This window comes from Chrysemys picta, unplaced genomic scaffold (genome assembly GCF_011386835.1).
Source record: "Chrysemys picta bellii isolate R12L10 unplaced genomic scaffold, ASM1138683v2 scaf1, whole genome shotgun sequence".
Taxonomy (NCBI): Eukaryota; Metazoa; Chordata; order Testudines; family Emydidae; genus Chrysemys; species Chrysemys picta.
Genome location: NW_027052708.1, coordinates 3,671,744 through 3,688,260, shown reverse-complemented (window position 1 = coordinate 3,688,260; position 16,517 = coordinate 3,671,744). Strand labels below are relative to the sequence as shown.

General features: G+C 46.5%; 1 protein-coding gene across 2 annotated transcripts; it reads right to left on the bottom strand.

The window, feature by feature from the left end:
• Nucleotides 1-1,594: 1,594 nt before the first annotated feature.
• Nucleotides 1,595-15,920, bottom strand: LOC122173132 (ovostatin-like). 2 transcript variants are annotated; one of them, XM_065578778.1, is made up of 9 exons: nucleotides 15,419-15,920; nucleotides 11,303-11,522; nucleotides 10,375-10,590; nucleotides 7,528-7,652; nucleotides 7,050-7,140; nucleotides 6,416-6,484; nucleotides 5,324-5,426; nucleotides 4,893-4,966; nucleotides 1,595-3,401 (listed from the first exon to the last, which is right to left on the bottom strand). In XM_065578778.1, exons 2-8 carry the CDS (start codon nucleotides 11,432-11,434, stop codon nucleotides 4,962-4,964), a joined length of 741 nt encoding a protein of 246 aa, XP_065434850.1. In that variant the 5' UTR covers nucleotides 11,435-11,522; nucleotides 15,419-15,920; the 3' UTR covers nucleotides 1,595-3,401; nucleotides 4,893-4,961. The 2 variants fall into 2 exon arrangements, with proteins under 2 accessions (XP_065434850.1, XP_065434851.1); XM_065578779.1 differs by having other exon boundaries at nucleotides 15,422-15,920.
• Nucleotides 15,921-16,517: the final 597 nt, after the last annotated feature.

Genomic DNA, 16,517 nt, shown 5'->3' with positions numbered 1-16,517 from the left:
ATGATGTAACTGGAATATGCTTTATGCAAAAGGTCTCTTGTAAGGTATCATTACAAAGCTTATAATCTTAAATTAGAGGAGATATCCTGTCTCCTAGAACTGGAAGGGACCTTGAAAGGTCATGGAGTACAGCCCCCTGCCTTCACTAGTGGGACAAAGTACTGATTTTTTTGCCCCAGATCCCCCCTCAAGGATTAGAACTAACAGCCCTAGGTTTAGCAGACCAGTGCTCAAACCACTGAGCTATCCCTCCCCCTACTGAGTGTGGTCATCATCCTATTTATATGAATGTATCATTCTTGTATCTGAAACTAGGAATATGAAATATACCTCTGAGGTCCTATTGTAATTATGCAAAGTGTGGGACATTAATGGTGGTTTGGAATCTTGATGTCTCCCGTTAACCAGGACAATTGGTTGGAAATGGCTCTGTTTACTTGTAAGACTTCCTGTACATATGTGCCAGCAGGTAGGTAATGAAGTCTCACAGGACATGTGATCATGTCACCTGAACTGGAATCCATCTTTAACCTGGTGCTTTTCCTTTTAGAAGGAGGAGTGTGAACCAAGAGAGAGACAAAGGATTCCTGCCTTGTGCCAAAGCTACTAAAGGGGGTGGAACAGAACAAAGAGGGCTGTAGTCATGAGAAATCCCCTTTGTTAGCATCTGAGCTGGAACTCTCACATCCCAGCCCCACCCAAGAGCCTGCACCCCCAGCCAGAGCCCTCATCTCCCCCACACCTCCACATTGTGCAATATAGGGAAACTGTTAAACGCTTACTGTTTCTGGTCCATTTTTACATTATTTTAAAATATATATATCAGCTTACAAGGCATGTGTGTGTGTGTGTAGCTGGGGAAACTTGGACCCATTCTGGGCACCACCAAAAATTATACAAACCTGCCTCCCGTGACTACTCATGTTTAAAACTAGGGTTTGTCATGACTAACTGACATGATCCTTCACATGATTTGTTTGTGAATACATACTATTGTGGACTCCATCACCTATGGCAATGACTCCCCTTGGTGTGTTAGCACCTTTTGTTCCCTGTAGTGTTCTGGCTCCCAACAATGTTTCCCTGGCTGACACAAAAGCAACTGAGAGAGACGCCCCTGCGTAAGGACATGCATATAACACTTGACAGATCCTTGTTGGATTTCTACTAGAACTCACCTAGAGCCCCTTCCTTTCCCTGGTGACTGAGAAGGTTGAGGGGTTCTTCAGCAGAGGGCTAGCTCCATGTTTGCTCTGGAGAGCTGTGCAGTGAGAACCTTCCCCTCACCACTAGCTCTCCTAACCCTTCCTGTAGACAGCAATCCCTGATGAAGCCGTGGGATCCAGGAGGGATAACATGGAAGATCATCTCCTGCCTCTCCTGGTGAGAGAGGTTTCTAAAGCTCTGCCAGTTTGGTTGGCGATTTCTAGTTTAAGTTGGTGGGTAGCTGGTGCCAAGGTAAATTGTGCCTCCTGCAGGCATCCAGACCATCCCTTGATATCTGTTTGTCCCAGTGATATCATAGAGGTGTCACATCGCTGCCTTCTCCTTGTTGTGACTCTTAGTAAGGAATGAAATGACATTTTCCAACCGATTGAATTTTTCACCTTGGTTCATTTTTTATTAGGGTCACAATTTCAAATTCACTAAACACATTTTCATTCCTTTTTCCAAATGATCTTGGTCTCCATGGACAGAAGTCAATAACTTGACAAGCGTCCAGTGAAGAGAAAGGAAGCATACGGAGAATAGCTGTGACATTACTATGGGTGTGACCATCAAAGCATGAGGCTGTGTAGCAGAGCTCCAAGCCCAGACCCCACTGTGAAGTCAGCTGGGATCCCGAACAGGGATGTGTCTTGCAGCACTTCCTAATCAATCAATGCTACACCCCCAGCCCCACACTGGCCTGCCCCCATCCTAGCAATCAATGATACAGCCCCAGGCCCACATCATTCCAATGACCCTCATTTCACCTAGGAGCCTCCTGCAGCCTCAGGGGGTCTTCGCCTCCTCTGACCTTTACCAGTGCTGCAGGGAGGAGAAGCAGGGAGCAGGCTGACCCATTGCTCACAGTAGAGAAGAGTAGGATAACCCTGAGCTGCTCTTTCTGCTCAATACTGCCCTCTCCCCTTCGATAAGGATGGTGGCAATTGCTCCCTCCCCCACTTCTACCCCAAAACAGCTCTGGCCCCTGATGGGAGGGGGGACAACTCTGTATGACACCTGCAGCAGCCCTGGTTGGCTTCTATTCCCCAGGAGGTGGGCAAATGGGGAAGGCAGCCAATCAGAGGGATTTCCCCTGCACAGGATTTGAAATTCATGAGAGCTGGAACCCAGCTCCAGCTGGGGCCAAAATTGTGTCACTGGCCATGAAATCCCAGGCGTTGGCTGCTATGCTAGGAGCGCTGCAGTGGTGGAGCAGCAACCCCTGCTACAGATCCCAGGATGTTGTGATTGAGGGTGGCAGCACCTACAGGAGGAGCAGGACACATCTCCCTCCAGGACTGAAGTGATGCGAGTGCAAGGGGTGAGGGCAATGCTATTGCATAGGCTCCAAGGGAGGTGGGGCCCAAGAAGGAGAGAAGAGAGAGATAGACCAATAGCTAAACGTGCTGCATGACAATAACTACCAACGAATATTAGATGTGGCTGCATTTCCCTTTCTGACATGGTGCCATGGGCAGGAAAAGGCTATTGCAGTAAAATGCTGCTGGAACGGAATCTGCTTGCTGTTTGGTGGAGGCCGAGCAGATGCTCTTGCTGATGCGACCATTCCGGGTGGTCCCTGGACGCCGGATAGAGCTTGGATGCAATGATCTCTGCTCTATATGTCTCTGGTTTTCCCATCGGTTTCTGCACTATGTGAACTGTCATTTAAAAAAAAAAAAGTTTCTTGCCCCTGTAGCAGTAAAGGAAACCTTCCAAATGTGGCACCTTGTAGTGATCTGTGCCTGGGTCCATACAGACAGCTTGAATCAATCACTCTCAGATGGGGTCTGTGCCTGAATAAGGCATTAAATCTGAACCTGGTGACTACAGAAATTTCTCCACAGTTAACAATGGCACCTCTGATCATTGCAGCAGAAACGTCCAGCCTATTGGAGTTGTGGGGAAAGTCCTCATTGGTACCAAATTATAAAGAAGAGGCAAAGCAGAGACCAGGTGTGCATCTCCAATAATGAGAAGATTTACTGACAAGAACTAATACATATTCAGGATAAGGACCTGCAGAAAAGCTTCATGGAAGGACGCATCAGGCCTAAGTTCAGGTAAAAATGACACACGTTGTCATGGACCCCTGTGATTAGAAGGGAGAAGTGCAATGAAACGGCCCTTTCTGTGACTGAACATAGAGGAAAATAGGAAACATGATCACTTGTTCATCGTTCACCACAGTCCTGGAGGAAAAAGCAAAGCAGAAACATCAGTGAGAACAAGGCAAACACAGAATTCATAGATTCTAGGAGAGCATGAATTCAGTCTTGAATACTGTGTACAGATGTGGTTGCCACATCTCAAAAAAAAAAAGATATATTGGAATTGGAAAAGGTTCAGAAAAGGGCAACAAAAATTCTTAGGGGTATGAAGCATCTGCCATATGAGGAGAGATTAATAAGACTGGGACTTTTCAGCTTGGAAAAAAAAAACCTAAGGGGGGAATATGATAGAGGTCTATAAAATCATGACTGTTGTGGAGAAAGTAAATAAGGAAGTGTTATTTACTCCTTCTCATAGCACAAGAACTAGGGATCACCAGATGAAATTAATAGGCAGTAGTTATAAAACAAACAAAAGGAAGTATTTTTTCACACAACGCAGTCAAGCTGTGGAACTCCTTGCCAGAGGATGTTGTGAAGGCCAAGACTATATCAGGGTTCAAAAAAGGAATTAGATAAGTTCATGGAGGATAAGTCCATCAGTGCCTATTAGCCAGGATGGGCAGATATGATGTCCCTAACATCTGTTTGCCAGAAGATGGGAATAGGCGACAGGGGATGGATCACCTGATGATTACCTGTTCTCTTCATTCCCTCTGGGGCACCTGGCATTGGCCACTGTCGGAAAACAGGATACTGGTCTAGATGGACATCTGGTCTGACCCAGTATGGCCATTCTTATGTTCTTAATCTCTTGACCTCTGGGTTAGAGGCCCAGCTCACTTCTGCTGCACAGCTATATTGAGGGCAGCATTGTGAAGCTGGACCAAGGAATCCAGCTGTTGGATACATCTGTAGCTCCAACAGCCCAGCCCTGCAAGTAGCAGCCAACATGGTGTAAGAATGCTGCATTTCCAGGAATTGAACCAGGGCCTCACATATCAGGTGATATGTCTCCCACTGAACCAATACTCCAGCCCCAAGAATGACGTCAGTATGAGCCAGCTTTCTCTCCAGAAAGCATTTCACAGATTCACTGGCTAGAAATGGGATTTTCATGAGTCCCAGCTCCCTGTGAAATGGCCAGGTGGGTACCTGGAAGAGGCAGGCTTTAAAGGGCTGATTAGAAAAGCACTGCATTTTGGAAGATGCTAGCGCTTATATAATACTCTTCAGCCATTTTCCATCAGTCTGATTTTATGCACTTGGGCTCCAATGCTGCAGAGGGCAGAGCTCTTCCTGGGAACTGCTGAGTGCCCCCAACTCCCATCAATTTTGGGAACTTGGCATCTGGCAGGATTGGGCTGTTACATGAAAACAACCTTGTCTCCCTACTCTTTGATCAGGCTGGTGGAGACTAGATAACCCTAACCTACAGGAACTTCTATCAACCTCTTTACCCCACCTCTGTGCATCTACTCAGTGCAGCTCCCCATTTACCTCACCTTTCTTCTTGCTTTCCACTCACCACCTTCTCCTCGTATCTGCTCAGTGTCTCCAGCTCTCACTTACCTTTCCAGGCTATTCAATGCTTTCAGGGGCAGCTTAATTGCAGGATGACTTGTATTCTGCAACAGCATGTTAGTCTGGAAGAGATGGGAACATTCCCATTGCAGTAAGAAGTCACTCCATCTCTGATGCCCGTCACACAAACCTCCCCTCCTTGTGGAGTATCCCTAATCCATAGAAGCTCAGAATGGATCTCTTTGAAATCTTCCCAGTTCTAGTCCATCACCTATTCCACATTCAGCACATATGGCCTGAGCCAAAGCTCATTGAAGAAAACAGGTGTCTCTCCATTGACTTGAGTAGGTTTGGCTCAAACCCCTATTGAGTACCAAGGCCCTCATCAGCCTCCCAATTGTAATGGCCCTCCATCAGCTTTAATAAATGCAGTGACACTTCCCCCCACTTCGTGTGTGGTCTAAACAAAGCCCTCCTACCTGTTTCATAGTAATCGTAGATCAGCACTGAAGCTGGTTTGTTGTTGGACACAGGAAGGTCTTGTTCAACAGAGAAGGAGAAACTGATAGTCTTCCGCGAGACCTGGGAATGTGAGGGACAGAGATGGGCATCAGCTTTTGTTCATAGAACGCTGACTCCTCTGTAAAGGGTCAACCCCAGGGACTGCTAAGCTGTGGTGGGTTCCCAACACACACATCTCCTGTGTGCATGATGCACTCCAGCCCTGGCATCCATTATTTACCTGCCTGTATCTGTCATTTTAGAAACAGTCTTCGAGAGTTTTTTAAAAATGTTATTGGTTCGAATTTTCCTCTCCTTCTTGTATTGCTGTGATCCTCAGTCATCATGAGTCCCAATACACAGGGCTCAGAGGAAGCAAAAACAACTTCTAAATCCCCAATGGTCATGACATTGAAGTCTAAAGTCTTGCAGTCCCTCCAAGCATAGAAGTGACAGTGTGCATCCCATGGAGAAGCTGGGAATCTCCCCTTTCCAACGGGGTAAACACTCCCATTGCTAGTCCTGCAGGGACTCAAGGGAATCAACTTTAAAGATGCGACATTTTTTTCTGACTAGAAAAGCTGCTTCTGTGGCAGGACTGTGTTCTGCTAGCTCCAGTCCTGAGGCAGGTGCAGTTTGATTGGAGGGAAGGTGGAAATTCTCTACATGGCAGTGTGAGGAGGAGAAGGAGCATCAACATTTCCAGACCAGATAAAATTAGTGCTCCATCTAGTGCAGTATCCGGTCTGTGCTGGTGGCCAGCACCGGCTTCTTTAGAGGAAACCCCCTAGTGGAGCTGTGTGCACACTGGGGAGGTTGCTCCCTGGCCCCCAGCGGTCAGTGTCTGAAAGGAGGAAACATTTTGTGTGTGTTTTATTTTGAATAAAAGAACAGGAGGCTGCTGGAAGCTGCTGAGGGATTTGGAATGTTAGAATAGTTTCAGGGTAGATGGATTAATGGGCAAAGGTGCATGATCAATGCAGTTTATGTGGAGTGGCTATGCATGTATCTTCTATGCAAAATTAAAACCTGCTAAACCCAAACCAAAGAATTGATTTTCCAGAACTCACACTCTCCAGATAGAAGAGGACGTGGTTTTGCTTGGTTTCTACCAGCATCACTTTCTGATCCTCACGAAGCTTTAGATGAGGAAATGTGGGAAACATTAAAATATTAATAATCACTGGAAGCAAGACACCCCAGAATCTGCAGTAAATGACTGAGCCAAAGTGTTATCTAATGGATAGCATGGGTCAATAAAAATAATCACTTGATAGAGACCCAAGTGTGTAGTGGCTTTGTCAGGAAATGCACATACCTAAACAGTTATACAGGAGACAGTCAGTTTGGAATTCCAGTTGGTTAATCTAATCCAGTGATCCTGAATCTTGTCCATATTAGGACACCTCCCTCCCCTGAATCTCACTCCCATTTAACCAGGCTCTATCTGCGAACTCCGTCCAGTTTAGCAATCTAGGAAACAGGGTAGTTGTGACACCCTGACCCCTGCTCAGGACTCCTGGAGGGTGTGACCCCCAGGCTGAGAATACACAATCTATTCAAGTGCTACAGACACATTAAAATCCCTCGGAAAGTGTTTTCTCAGTGCTAACCAGGCCCCCTTTTTTATCCAGTCCATGTTGTAATATTCTGTAACCCTCTCTTCCCCTGAGGTGGCTTATTCATGTCACTGCCATTCCTTACCTTTTGCAGGGATGAACTGACAGGTACGAAGCCAGAGAGCATCTTGACGTCGATAATGGCCATGTTGGAGATATTGCGTTTCCCAGCATAACTGAAATGGGAGGGACTGGGTCACTCTGGACCACGAATGTGGAGGAAACACAATGATACCTTCGGCTCCAGAGCGCACACAGCCTGCAAAGGCCTTTTTGAATTGCATGTAATTGCTGATCATTTATTAACATGGAAGAGGTGCGGAAATGACCAATGATAGATGTCCAAGAAGGGGACAAGTATCCCCAGGGAGGGACAGTTGTCTGGAAAGAGGGGGTATCCCTGGGGTTTGGGGTAAGTGTCTAGCAGGCCAAGGCGATTAGTACCCTCAGGTATTTTACACAGACTATCTAATAGCACTTTAATATTTGTAATCTGTTCTTTCAAAAGCCATCCCGTCTTAACCAGCCAGTTCTTGTCATCCAGGCAACTGAAGGGAGGTTACCTGGTTGAGAGGATGATGTCAAACTTTGCCCGGAAACTGTCTGCGCAGGAAGCATTTGCCGTCTGCACTGAGAGAGAGAACCCAGAAGTCTTAATGGGAAGAAGGATGTTGTATCTCAGGGTTGTCTGGAACAGATGAAAAATGGTAATGAAAATTAGAAATCAGTCTGAGCTATTGACCCACCTGTTGTGGTGCCTCGCAACCCCTTTTTTGCTCCATGCCTGGAGAAATCCTGACTGAATGCACCAATTCCCCAAGGGTAACATTTAGTGACTGGAGAACTACTTCAGCAAACCACCAAACTGCCAAGCTTTCCTTCAGTAACATTAAAAGCCTTCCCTTCCCCACAACTGAGGTTCCATCCAGCTGAACAATGTAAGGAATAAGTGTGCCACCAAGTGGCCAGACAGAAGTGGGGGAAAAAACATGTTAATCCCCATTAGCCTTTTGATCTGCCTAGGGATTTATAGGGTTCTCATCACCAATGTATCTGCATCTTATAAACTCTGTGAAGTAGGGAAATGCTATCACTGTGACTGAGTAGGATATGTCTGGATCAGATTATGAATTCTATTGTACACTATGTGTTGAACTCTAGTCTGGACTCGTGCAAGGGTAGCCTGTTGCATTGCATTCCAGACAGCTGCCCTAGCTCCTTTCTGAAGACCCATCATCAGAGTCATCTGGAGCTACTGATTCTGAATGACTGAACTATTGGTCCAACCCCGTGGAACAATGGTCTCTACACTGGGCCCACAAGGGTAGAGGGCAAGCATAACTGGGGGATCTGGAGCATCTCAGTTTGAGCACATGGCTCAGAGTCATGGCCCTATTTAAGAGCAAGATTCTGCTCTGTGCAGGGGCCCATCCACTGCAACATGTAAGAAGGGCTTGAAAGAGAGAAGGCAGGAGAGAGTTTCAGGCTAAGCAGAGTCTGACAAACCAGGGACTTACAGAAGGGATGAGATCAGACTCAGGACAGTGCATCACAGGGCTTCTGTTATTCTCAAAGATCTGTCATTCTTGAATGCTTTAAAAGTAAAGCCACGATGGTTAAGAAACATCTTTGCTAAGTCTGTGTTCCTTACTTTCCTGCCAGAGTCCCAGTAGAAGCCCAGAGACCCTTAGCCTAGTTGGGACTCTGATGGAGAATGAGTAAGCAACTGGGAGGCTTGAGAGGTTTCAGGATCCAGGGCAGCTGGATGGCAGCACCCCATATCCCAACAGATCTGAGCTTCTGAGTGTGCTGGGGAGTCTCAGAGCTAGAAAGAGTGACTAGACTCTACCCAGATCCAATTGACTTGGATTGGGCCCTCTCACAACAATGATTGGGCCCACTCACAACAGACTGATGCCTATACGGAGGGTACTGCACCAGGTTGTAACCATACCCATTTTACAGACAGGAACTAAGGCACATAGAGATTAAGTGATTTGCCCAAAGTCACATAGGCAGCTTTGCCAAAGCCAGAAATTCAACCCAGATCCCCTGAGTCCAGTGTATTGATCACATCACCATTCTTCCTCTCATTGATTGTGTTGTCTGGAGATGGCAAAGTAGGGTTCAAAGTTTGTTCACCTTTAGTATGATGTTTGTCTAGGAGGATCCTTTCACCATGACTAGCACACTATATGGGTTAAGAATCAAGGTGCAGCCACTCAGCAGGAACAAAAGGGGCAGTGCTATTCCAAATGGCTTCTATTGTTAACCTCTTGGCAGCTGCTATTTTAATGGATGAAATGTTTCTAAAGAGAGGTGCACAGAGTTCTGGCCTCTCAGAGTTAGCCATTATAAACTATAGCAGCTCTTTGGGTTTTTTGACCTCATAATGCTTGTGTTCCCAGTTCTGGCTGCATCATATGACATTTTCCCCACCCATTCAATGCTGCACTGCTTCACTAGAGCTTTTCCTGTGGACCATTCTTGTTGCAGTGATTTACTCAAGGTCACTCTGTGAGTCAGTGGAAGAGACCGGAAGAGGACCCACGTCTTCTCCCTCCCATTCCTGTGTTGCAGTCCGAAGACCACAGGTTAAGGACTAAATTCTGATGTGTTTTCTGCCAGGGAGATGGGTTCCTCTGGGAGGATGCAAATCAAAAAGCCCAGAGTGAAGCATGTGAGAGCTAGGGACAAAACATGGTCAGTAGAAGGGAACTGGCTCTGGGATAGACTGCCAGAGGAGATCAGGTGAATACAGAGCCTGACTATCTTTAGGAAATCCTGCAAAACCTTCCTCTTTGGAAAGAAAAAAATCTTTCCACCATAGCAACAGTGAGACTCACAACACTGATGGTGCTCATCTATCAAACATCTACCAAACAAATGCCTGCAAAAAAAAAAAAAAATCTCTGAAAACATCTAACAAGTTTACCTATCCAACCACTCAAACTAAAACATCCCAGGCAGATTTTTACCCCAAATAGGAAGATTGCTATTGATTTGACATGGAAGCAGTTGGATAATACAAAGATGGGCAGTAGTATAAAGCCCTATGACTGACAGATAGACAAACCATACTCCTTCAACTGGAACTCAAGTTTTACAAATAAAGAGGAGGATGTTTGTGTGTGACACATGTCCAGTTACCAGTCATCACCTAAGAAAAACTAATCACGTGTGATACAGAGAAAAAACACCAAGGACCAATTCTTTCTTTCTTTCTTTCTGAACTGGACTTAAAGAAGTTGATATATTTGTCCAAAGAGTCTTAAGAAAAGAAATAACAGGGGAGGTAGGAAGGAAGGGGGAGAGAGAGAGAGACTGGACAGAAGAGAGGGACACAAAAGAAGAAAGGCTGTATTATGTGCTGAAGAAGCCACACGCTGAAGGGTAGGGTGAGCACTTACCTGCACAAAGACACATCCGTTGCCATTCACTTCCAGGGTATAATTCCCTGGGACATCAGGCAGGGAACTCTGCTGCAACAGTAGCCGGTTCTGGCTATTCACCTCAAAGACCTTCTCAAAAGGCTTGCTGGAGCTGATTTTAACTGTGTTTTGGCTGTTCTCAGAGTAGGTTGCTGCACCATAATCAGCCAGCGCTTGAAGAGCAATAACTGTGTCCTGAAAAAGTGTAGAATAATTGTCAATTACAGACACACTGTGCTGGGATACTGCATGGGGTTATTAAACACATGGTTCCAATACAGACCACAGTCATTTCACGGCTCACAAGATTTCAGTGCAGATGAGCCCAAACCCATCCCAGTTCATCTTGGAAACTGAGTCCTGTAGAGCATTAGGGCAAACCTCCAGAACGCTTCAGTGAACCAGGTGTGTCTGATAGCAAATCATACACACATCAATAATAGGCTAGAACCAGGGACTAAAGGAATTCTCTGAGCTCCTATTCATGTGAAGATCTAACTGTACCTGTTACTATTCAATTGCTGCCATGTGACTTTCACCTTGGCACATTTAGGACCAGATTGTCTTCTGGACAGCAGAACTCAACTCTAATGTTCTGCTTCCCCAGCAGGTGACATTTACACACACATCATTCTGCAAAGAGCTTGAGTGCATTGGCACTTTGTACGTAGAGGTTGAGGCTAGGGGTGGCAGCTGGCAGGGTGTGGGGAAGCCCGCAATCCCTTCATAGCTGTTATTCCAGCTTTTGGAATAGGGCCTGGACTATCTGTGGGAGAAAGTGACCAGTGGATCTTTTTAGTCACAGTCCTATTGGCTCTCTCTCTCAATCTCTAATGCAGCTGGCTTATGTGAGCAGCTGCCTGTGATTTCCTGGGCGTGATTAGAGGGCAGAAGGTAGTTGCTGTACCTGGGTGGAAGAGAAACCCCCATTGGGATTCTGCTGTCTGATGATCCACTGCACAATCTGTGAGGCGAATGTTAGGTCCTTTTGAGCCCGTTTGGGTTTGTGGAGCACTGCCAGAAGCACATAGCTGGTCATCTCAACCTCAGCAGAGGGGGCACGGGAATAGAAAGAGGGGAACGTTTCTGCAGGGGGCTTAACGCCCGTTCCCAGTGCACTGAGCCACCTGAGAACAGAAAGGAGATTGTGAAGAATCAGAACAGCAGCTTAGTAATTAGTAGTCTGTGCTGCCATGCAGAAGCCCCAGTCCCAGTCTCTTTGAGTATGTCTTCTTTTGGTGGCATGTACAGTACAGAGACAGATAGTCCCCCTAGCATAGATATAAATAGTAGAGCAGGCAGAGAGGCGCTGCTTAGGTGAGTAGAGTACAGACATGCTTGAAAGCTGTGGGTATGTACCCAAGTACTTACCCTACACAGCTTTCTACTTGCCCAAGCTGTGCCTCTCCCAATGTAGTGTTCCAGTGCCTCCCTGCGGCTGGAGCATTTCCCCACTTCAGGGAGAGACACAGGCAGTGTGAAAAGGTTCTGGCAGGGTTGAGGCAGCAAAAATGGCTCTGCCAGCTACCCACTTCTGATGCTTTTCCTCATCATAGTGAAAGGATCCAGCTGCAGGGAGCGGCATCGCCCCCACCCCACCACCACCAGAAACTTTCACTGACACATGTAACTACACAGTACAGTGTAGATGCAGCTGCTTTTCACTGTGGCATGCAGCTGCACACACAGTACACAGCACCAGCAGTGGTGTATAGTGTAGACGTAGCATTTCTTTCTCCAGAAGGTTGGGAGGACCATGGAGAACAAACTCAGTGCTCTGCACTCCAATAGGAGATATAAATGTTTAGGTCTCAGTCCTCTGGCCAGATTTGGATGAATTAGTTGGGGATTAGGTCCTGCTTTCAGCAGGGGGGATGGACTAGATGACCTCCTGAGGTCCCTTCCAACCCTGATATTCTATGATTCTATCTGTTTATGTACACTGGTGTAACTCCAGAGAAACTCCACTGGACATAGTAACATAAGAATGGCCATACTGGGTCAGACCAATGGTCCATCTAGCCCAGTATCCTGTCTTCTGAAAAGCAATGCCAGATGCTTTAGGGGGAAACGAACAGAGCAAAGCAATTATTGAGTGATCCATCATCCCTTGTCATCCAGTTCCAAGCTTCTAGCAGTCAGAGGTTTAGGGAGACTCAGAGTATAGGGTTGGGTCCCAGCCCATATTGGCTAATAGCCATCAATGAACCTCTCCTCCTCCTTTTTCCTACCCAGTTAGACTTTTGGCCTCCACAACATCCCCTGGCAATATGTTCCACAGGTTGACTGTGTGTTGTGTGAATAAATACTTCCTTCTGTTTGTTTTAAATCTGCTGCCTATTAATCTCTTTGGGTGACCCTTAGTTCTTGTGTTATGAGAAGGAGTAAATAACACTTCCCTATTCACTTTCTCCACACCAGTCATGATTTTATAGCTCTCTATCATAGCTCCCCTCCATGGTCTCTTCTCACCTCTTTAATCTCACCTCAGATGAAAGTTATTCCATACCCCTCATTTTTGTTGTCATTTTCTGTACCTTCGCCAGTTCCAATAAATCCAGTTACTCCTGATTTACAGATGTAAAGGAGGGAAAAATCTGATTCCTGCTCCCTGGCTCTCTCTAGGACTTGGAGAACTGCAAAGGCTAGGTCTGGTGCACCAGGTACTAAATCTTGCCAGCTCCACTTCCTGATCACAGCATCTTCCTTCCCTGAGGTGAGCAGGAAGTCAAAGATGGCTGGATTTGGGACTCTGAGGGAGATTGCTCGGTGCAGTCAAACCTCAACTATCCAAAACAAAGTTTGTTGAAACTCTCCATTATCTGATAGTTGGTTAAGTCTCCTGATGTTTCACTGAAGCTCTGGTCATGGAGAACAGAGGAACGACTATGTCATACCCGCCCAGTGGTCCATCTCGTCTAGTACCCTGTCTCTGACTGTGGCCAGAACCAGCCACCTTCAGAGGAAGGTACAAAAAATTGTAGAGTGGGTAGTGTGATAGACCCAGACCAGTTGGGAACTGCAGAGTAGCAGAAGGGAGATATACTGGCCACTGGATAAGTAGTTTTCTGTTCCCTGAGTGACCAGAGCAGGGGCTGCTCCAGGCTAATAGACCACCTGACTCCAATTAACCTGCTAAGAGTCAGGTGAAGCAGTTAAGCATCTGACTCTAATTAAGGCCCCTCTGATGCTATAAAAGGGCTCACTCCAGTCAAACCAAGTGTGTGTGTGTGAGGAACTGGGAGCAAGATGAGTGCAAGAAGCTGAGAGTGAGTAGGTGTACTGCTGGAAGACTGAGAAGTACAAGTGGTATCAGACATCAGGAAGATGGTCCGGTGGTGAGGACAAAGAAAGTGGTGGAAGGAGACCATGGGGAAGTAGCCCAGGGAGTTGTAGGTGTTGTGCAACTGTACCAGGCGGCACTCTAAACAGCTTCAGTCCACAGGGCCCTGGGCTGGAACCTGGAGTAGAGGGTGGGCCTGGGTTCCCCCCATACCTCCCAACTCCTGATCAAACACAGGAGGAATTGACCTGGACTATAGCTTCTAACAGAGGGGAAGGTCTCTGGACTGTTTCCTGACCCACAGGGTGAATCTGTGAAGCGAGCAAATCTGCCAATAAGCGCAGGACCCACCAAGGTAGAGGAGGAACTTTGTCACAGTATATAATATTTTTAATTTTTATAGCGACCTTCACTTCCCCTCCAAGACAGGTTGGTTTACTTTTTAACTGCTGCAGCCTTCTTCTTTCAACCCCCTGCTAATAAAGCAGGAGATGGATTCATTATTATTATTAATAATAAAATGACATGTTTATTATTGTACCACCTAAAGGTCCATTCAGATCACAAATACAGACACACTCCCAGCTCCAGAAAGCTTACTGTCTAAAAAACTGAAGAACAGATGCAAGATTGGAGAGGGGAGAAATAACGCTGAAGCAAATTCACACTGTGATGATTGGTGCAATTTCGTGTTTTGTCATTACGGTTTGTTTAGGTAGGGGGAGGGCCTAGTGAGGGGGAATGGCAGGATTGGGGTGGGGAGGTTGGTAAAAATAAGGAGAGGGAAGGAAGGGGAAGAGGCACAGCCACACATCATTTGCCAAGCTAGTCGCTGTCAAGTGTTATTCCAGAATCACAACAGAGCGGAGTCTCAAGGAGGGATTCGAAAGAGGATCAGATGTTGGTTGCACGGATTTTTTGGGGGAGTTTTCTCCATGCAGAAAGGGCAGCATGGGAGAAAACACAAAAGTAAAGTGTTAAAGATGTTTCCCTTCATCCAAGTATTTGTAACAGTGCTCTTTAGGAAGAGCCTGAGATAGGTGAGGTGCCAGCCAGTCATTATTATGTGCTATATTCCCCTTGCCTTGTGCCTCTTCCTATAATTGTCTGTGTCCCAAGAATCAAGTAAACTTGTTTCCAAGGAATCTTCCCCCTACTGACAGCACTGATGGGCATGGTGTGTGCAGGACATCCTGCTACTGCAAGAGAGGGTCATGGCCTACTCAGGAAGCCCTAAGCTCTGCCTCTACCACAAAGAATCATGGTCTAGGCAGGAAACCCCAAGGTCTATCGGAGACTCCCAAGAAATAACATATGCATAAGCAATATATTCAACACAGTAATTATATTAAACAGGAGACAAATATAACATAACAGGGTAAAACACTATTCTTACGGTCACCGGTGCCCACGCTGATAATACCCGTGACTTTCTCCAGTCACATGACCTGATGTAGCACATGTAAGATTAGTGTCCCGTTGGTACGTGTACTTTGTTGGGGCCCTTGATGACCTGTGACCACGATATCTTCTCTGCAGTGATTTAGCAGAGTAGCTGACTGGGTTCAGTACAGCCCAAAGGACTCACAAATGGGAGAAGGTGGTAAATCCCTCCACAGGTTTACTATGCAGCAGGTTATAAAATCCCCAAACCCTTATTCAATGGCTTGAGGACACAGTTCAGGGAGTAGGGGGTCCCCAAAACAATTTCCCTGACAAACTAAAAGATGGTGCACTCACAACCTCCATGAATGATCCTCAGGTTCAGAGATGACTCTGGCTCCTCGGTCACTGCAGAGGGGCTGATCTCTGCTGGCAGGGATCCTTTTCAGGCAGGAATCAGGCTGCTTCTGGTCCCAGGATTTCCCCTCACCACAAAGAGGTGCAGTGCTCAAGGTGCAGATTACACAACTATACTAAAATCCAAACTGTAGTCTCCTACCCCAGCATCCAGACACACTCACAGCAGGCAGCAGCCCTGTACTAGCAGCCAGAGCAGAGCTGACCATGTGGTGACTGGTCTCACCTAGGGAGCTGAAGGGCTAACTCAGCCTGGCTGGGGAAGTTTGCCAGCCTGACGCTACAAACTGGGAGTTATCAGTGGAGAGGGAAAAGCCCAGCTGAGGGATCTTGCTTTCAGATCCCTAGAGGCCAGTTCTCAGGGGGAACCCTGCATGCAGGCCTGGGACTTACTAGCTCCCCACACAGCCAGTCCTGCCCTTGCTGTGGCTGGCTCCAGACTGCCTCTAAAATGGCTTCTCCCCTTTCCTGAGCTCCCTGGGAAGGGCATCTCACTCCCTATTGGTTGGCAGGCAGACTCTGAGTCTGCCTTGGCTCCCCATCCCTACCAGGGACAGTGTGCCTCTCCCTGAGCTGCCAGCAGACAGAGCCCCAGGAACCTAGGTAATCTCCTTGGGGGTTACGCTCTCCCTGGGCGAAAGTTCTTGCCGTCCTCAGCAAGGGTCATTTAACCACAACACAAACTTGCAAGGTCCTTTTCGTCAGGTAATAGTAGACATTGCTTAGTGGACAATAAATGTTATTTGTCAACAAGTAGGTATTGCTGTGTCTACATACAATATTAATTTAAAACGTTAAATTATTATTCACTTTACATTAATAAGCCATTCTTACTATATTGAAATAAAGGACTTAACCTTGGAGTCTCCATTGTTAACTATCAGGCACAACCAATAATAGGCCACCCGCACCTATCTATTTACTAAGTGCAAAGGGACAGAGGTGGAGATCCCTGAAACATCATAAGTGAGTTTCTGTACAGGTTTTTGCTCTCATTCTGAACGTCGAAGTACAGGAACTTCTTTTTTCTCAGGGCTCT

Coding starts and splice junctions, on each gene's coding strand:
- LOC122173132 (XM_065578778.1), bottom strand. CDS start 11,434: ATGACCAGCTATGTGCTTCTGGCAGTGCTCCACAAACCCAAACGGGCT. Junction 10,591..11,302: donor GGGGTTTCTCTTCCACCCAG/GTACAGCAACTA, acceptor ACACTTTTTCAG/GACACAGTTATTGCTCTTCA. Junction 7,653..10,374: donor ACGGATGTGTCTTTGTGCAG/GTAAGTGCTCAC, acceptor CATCTGTTCCAG/ACAACCCTGAGATACAACAT.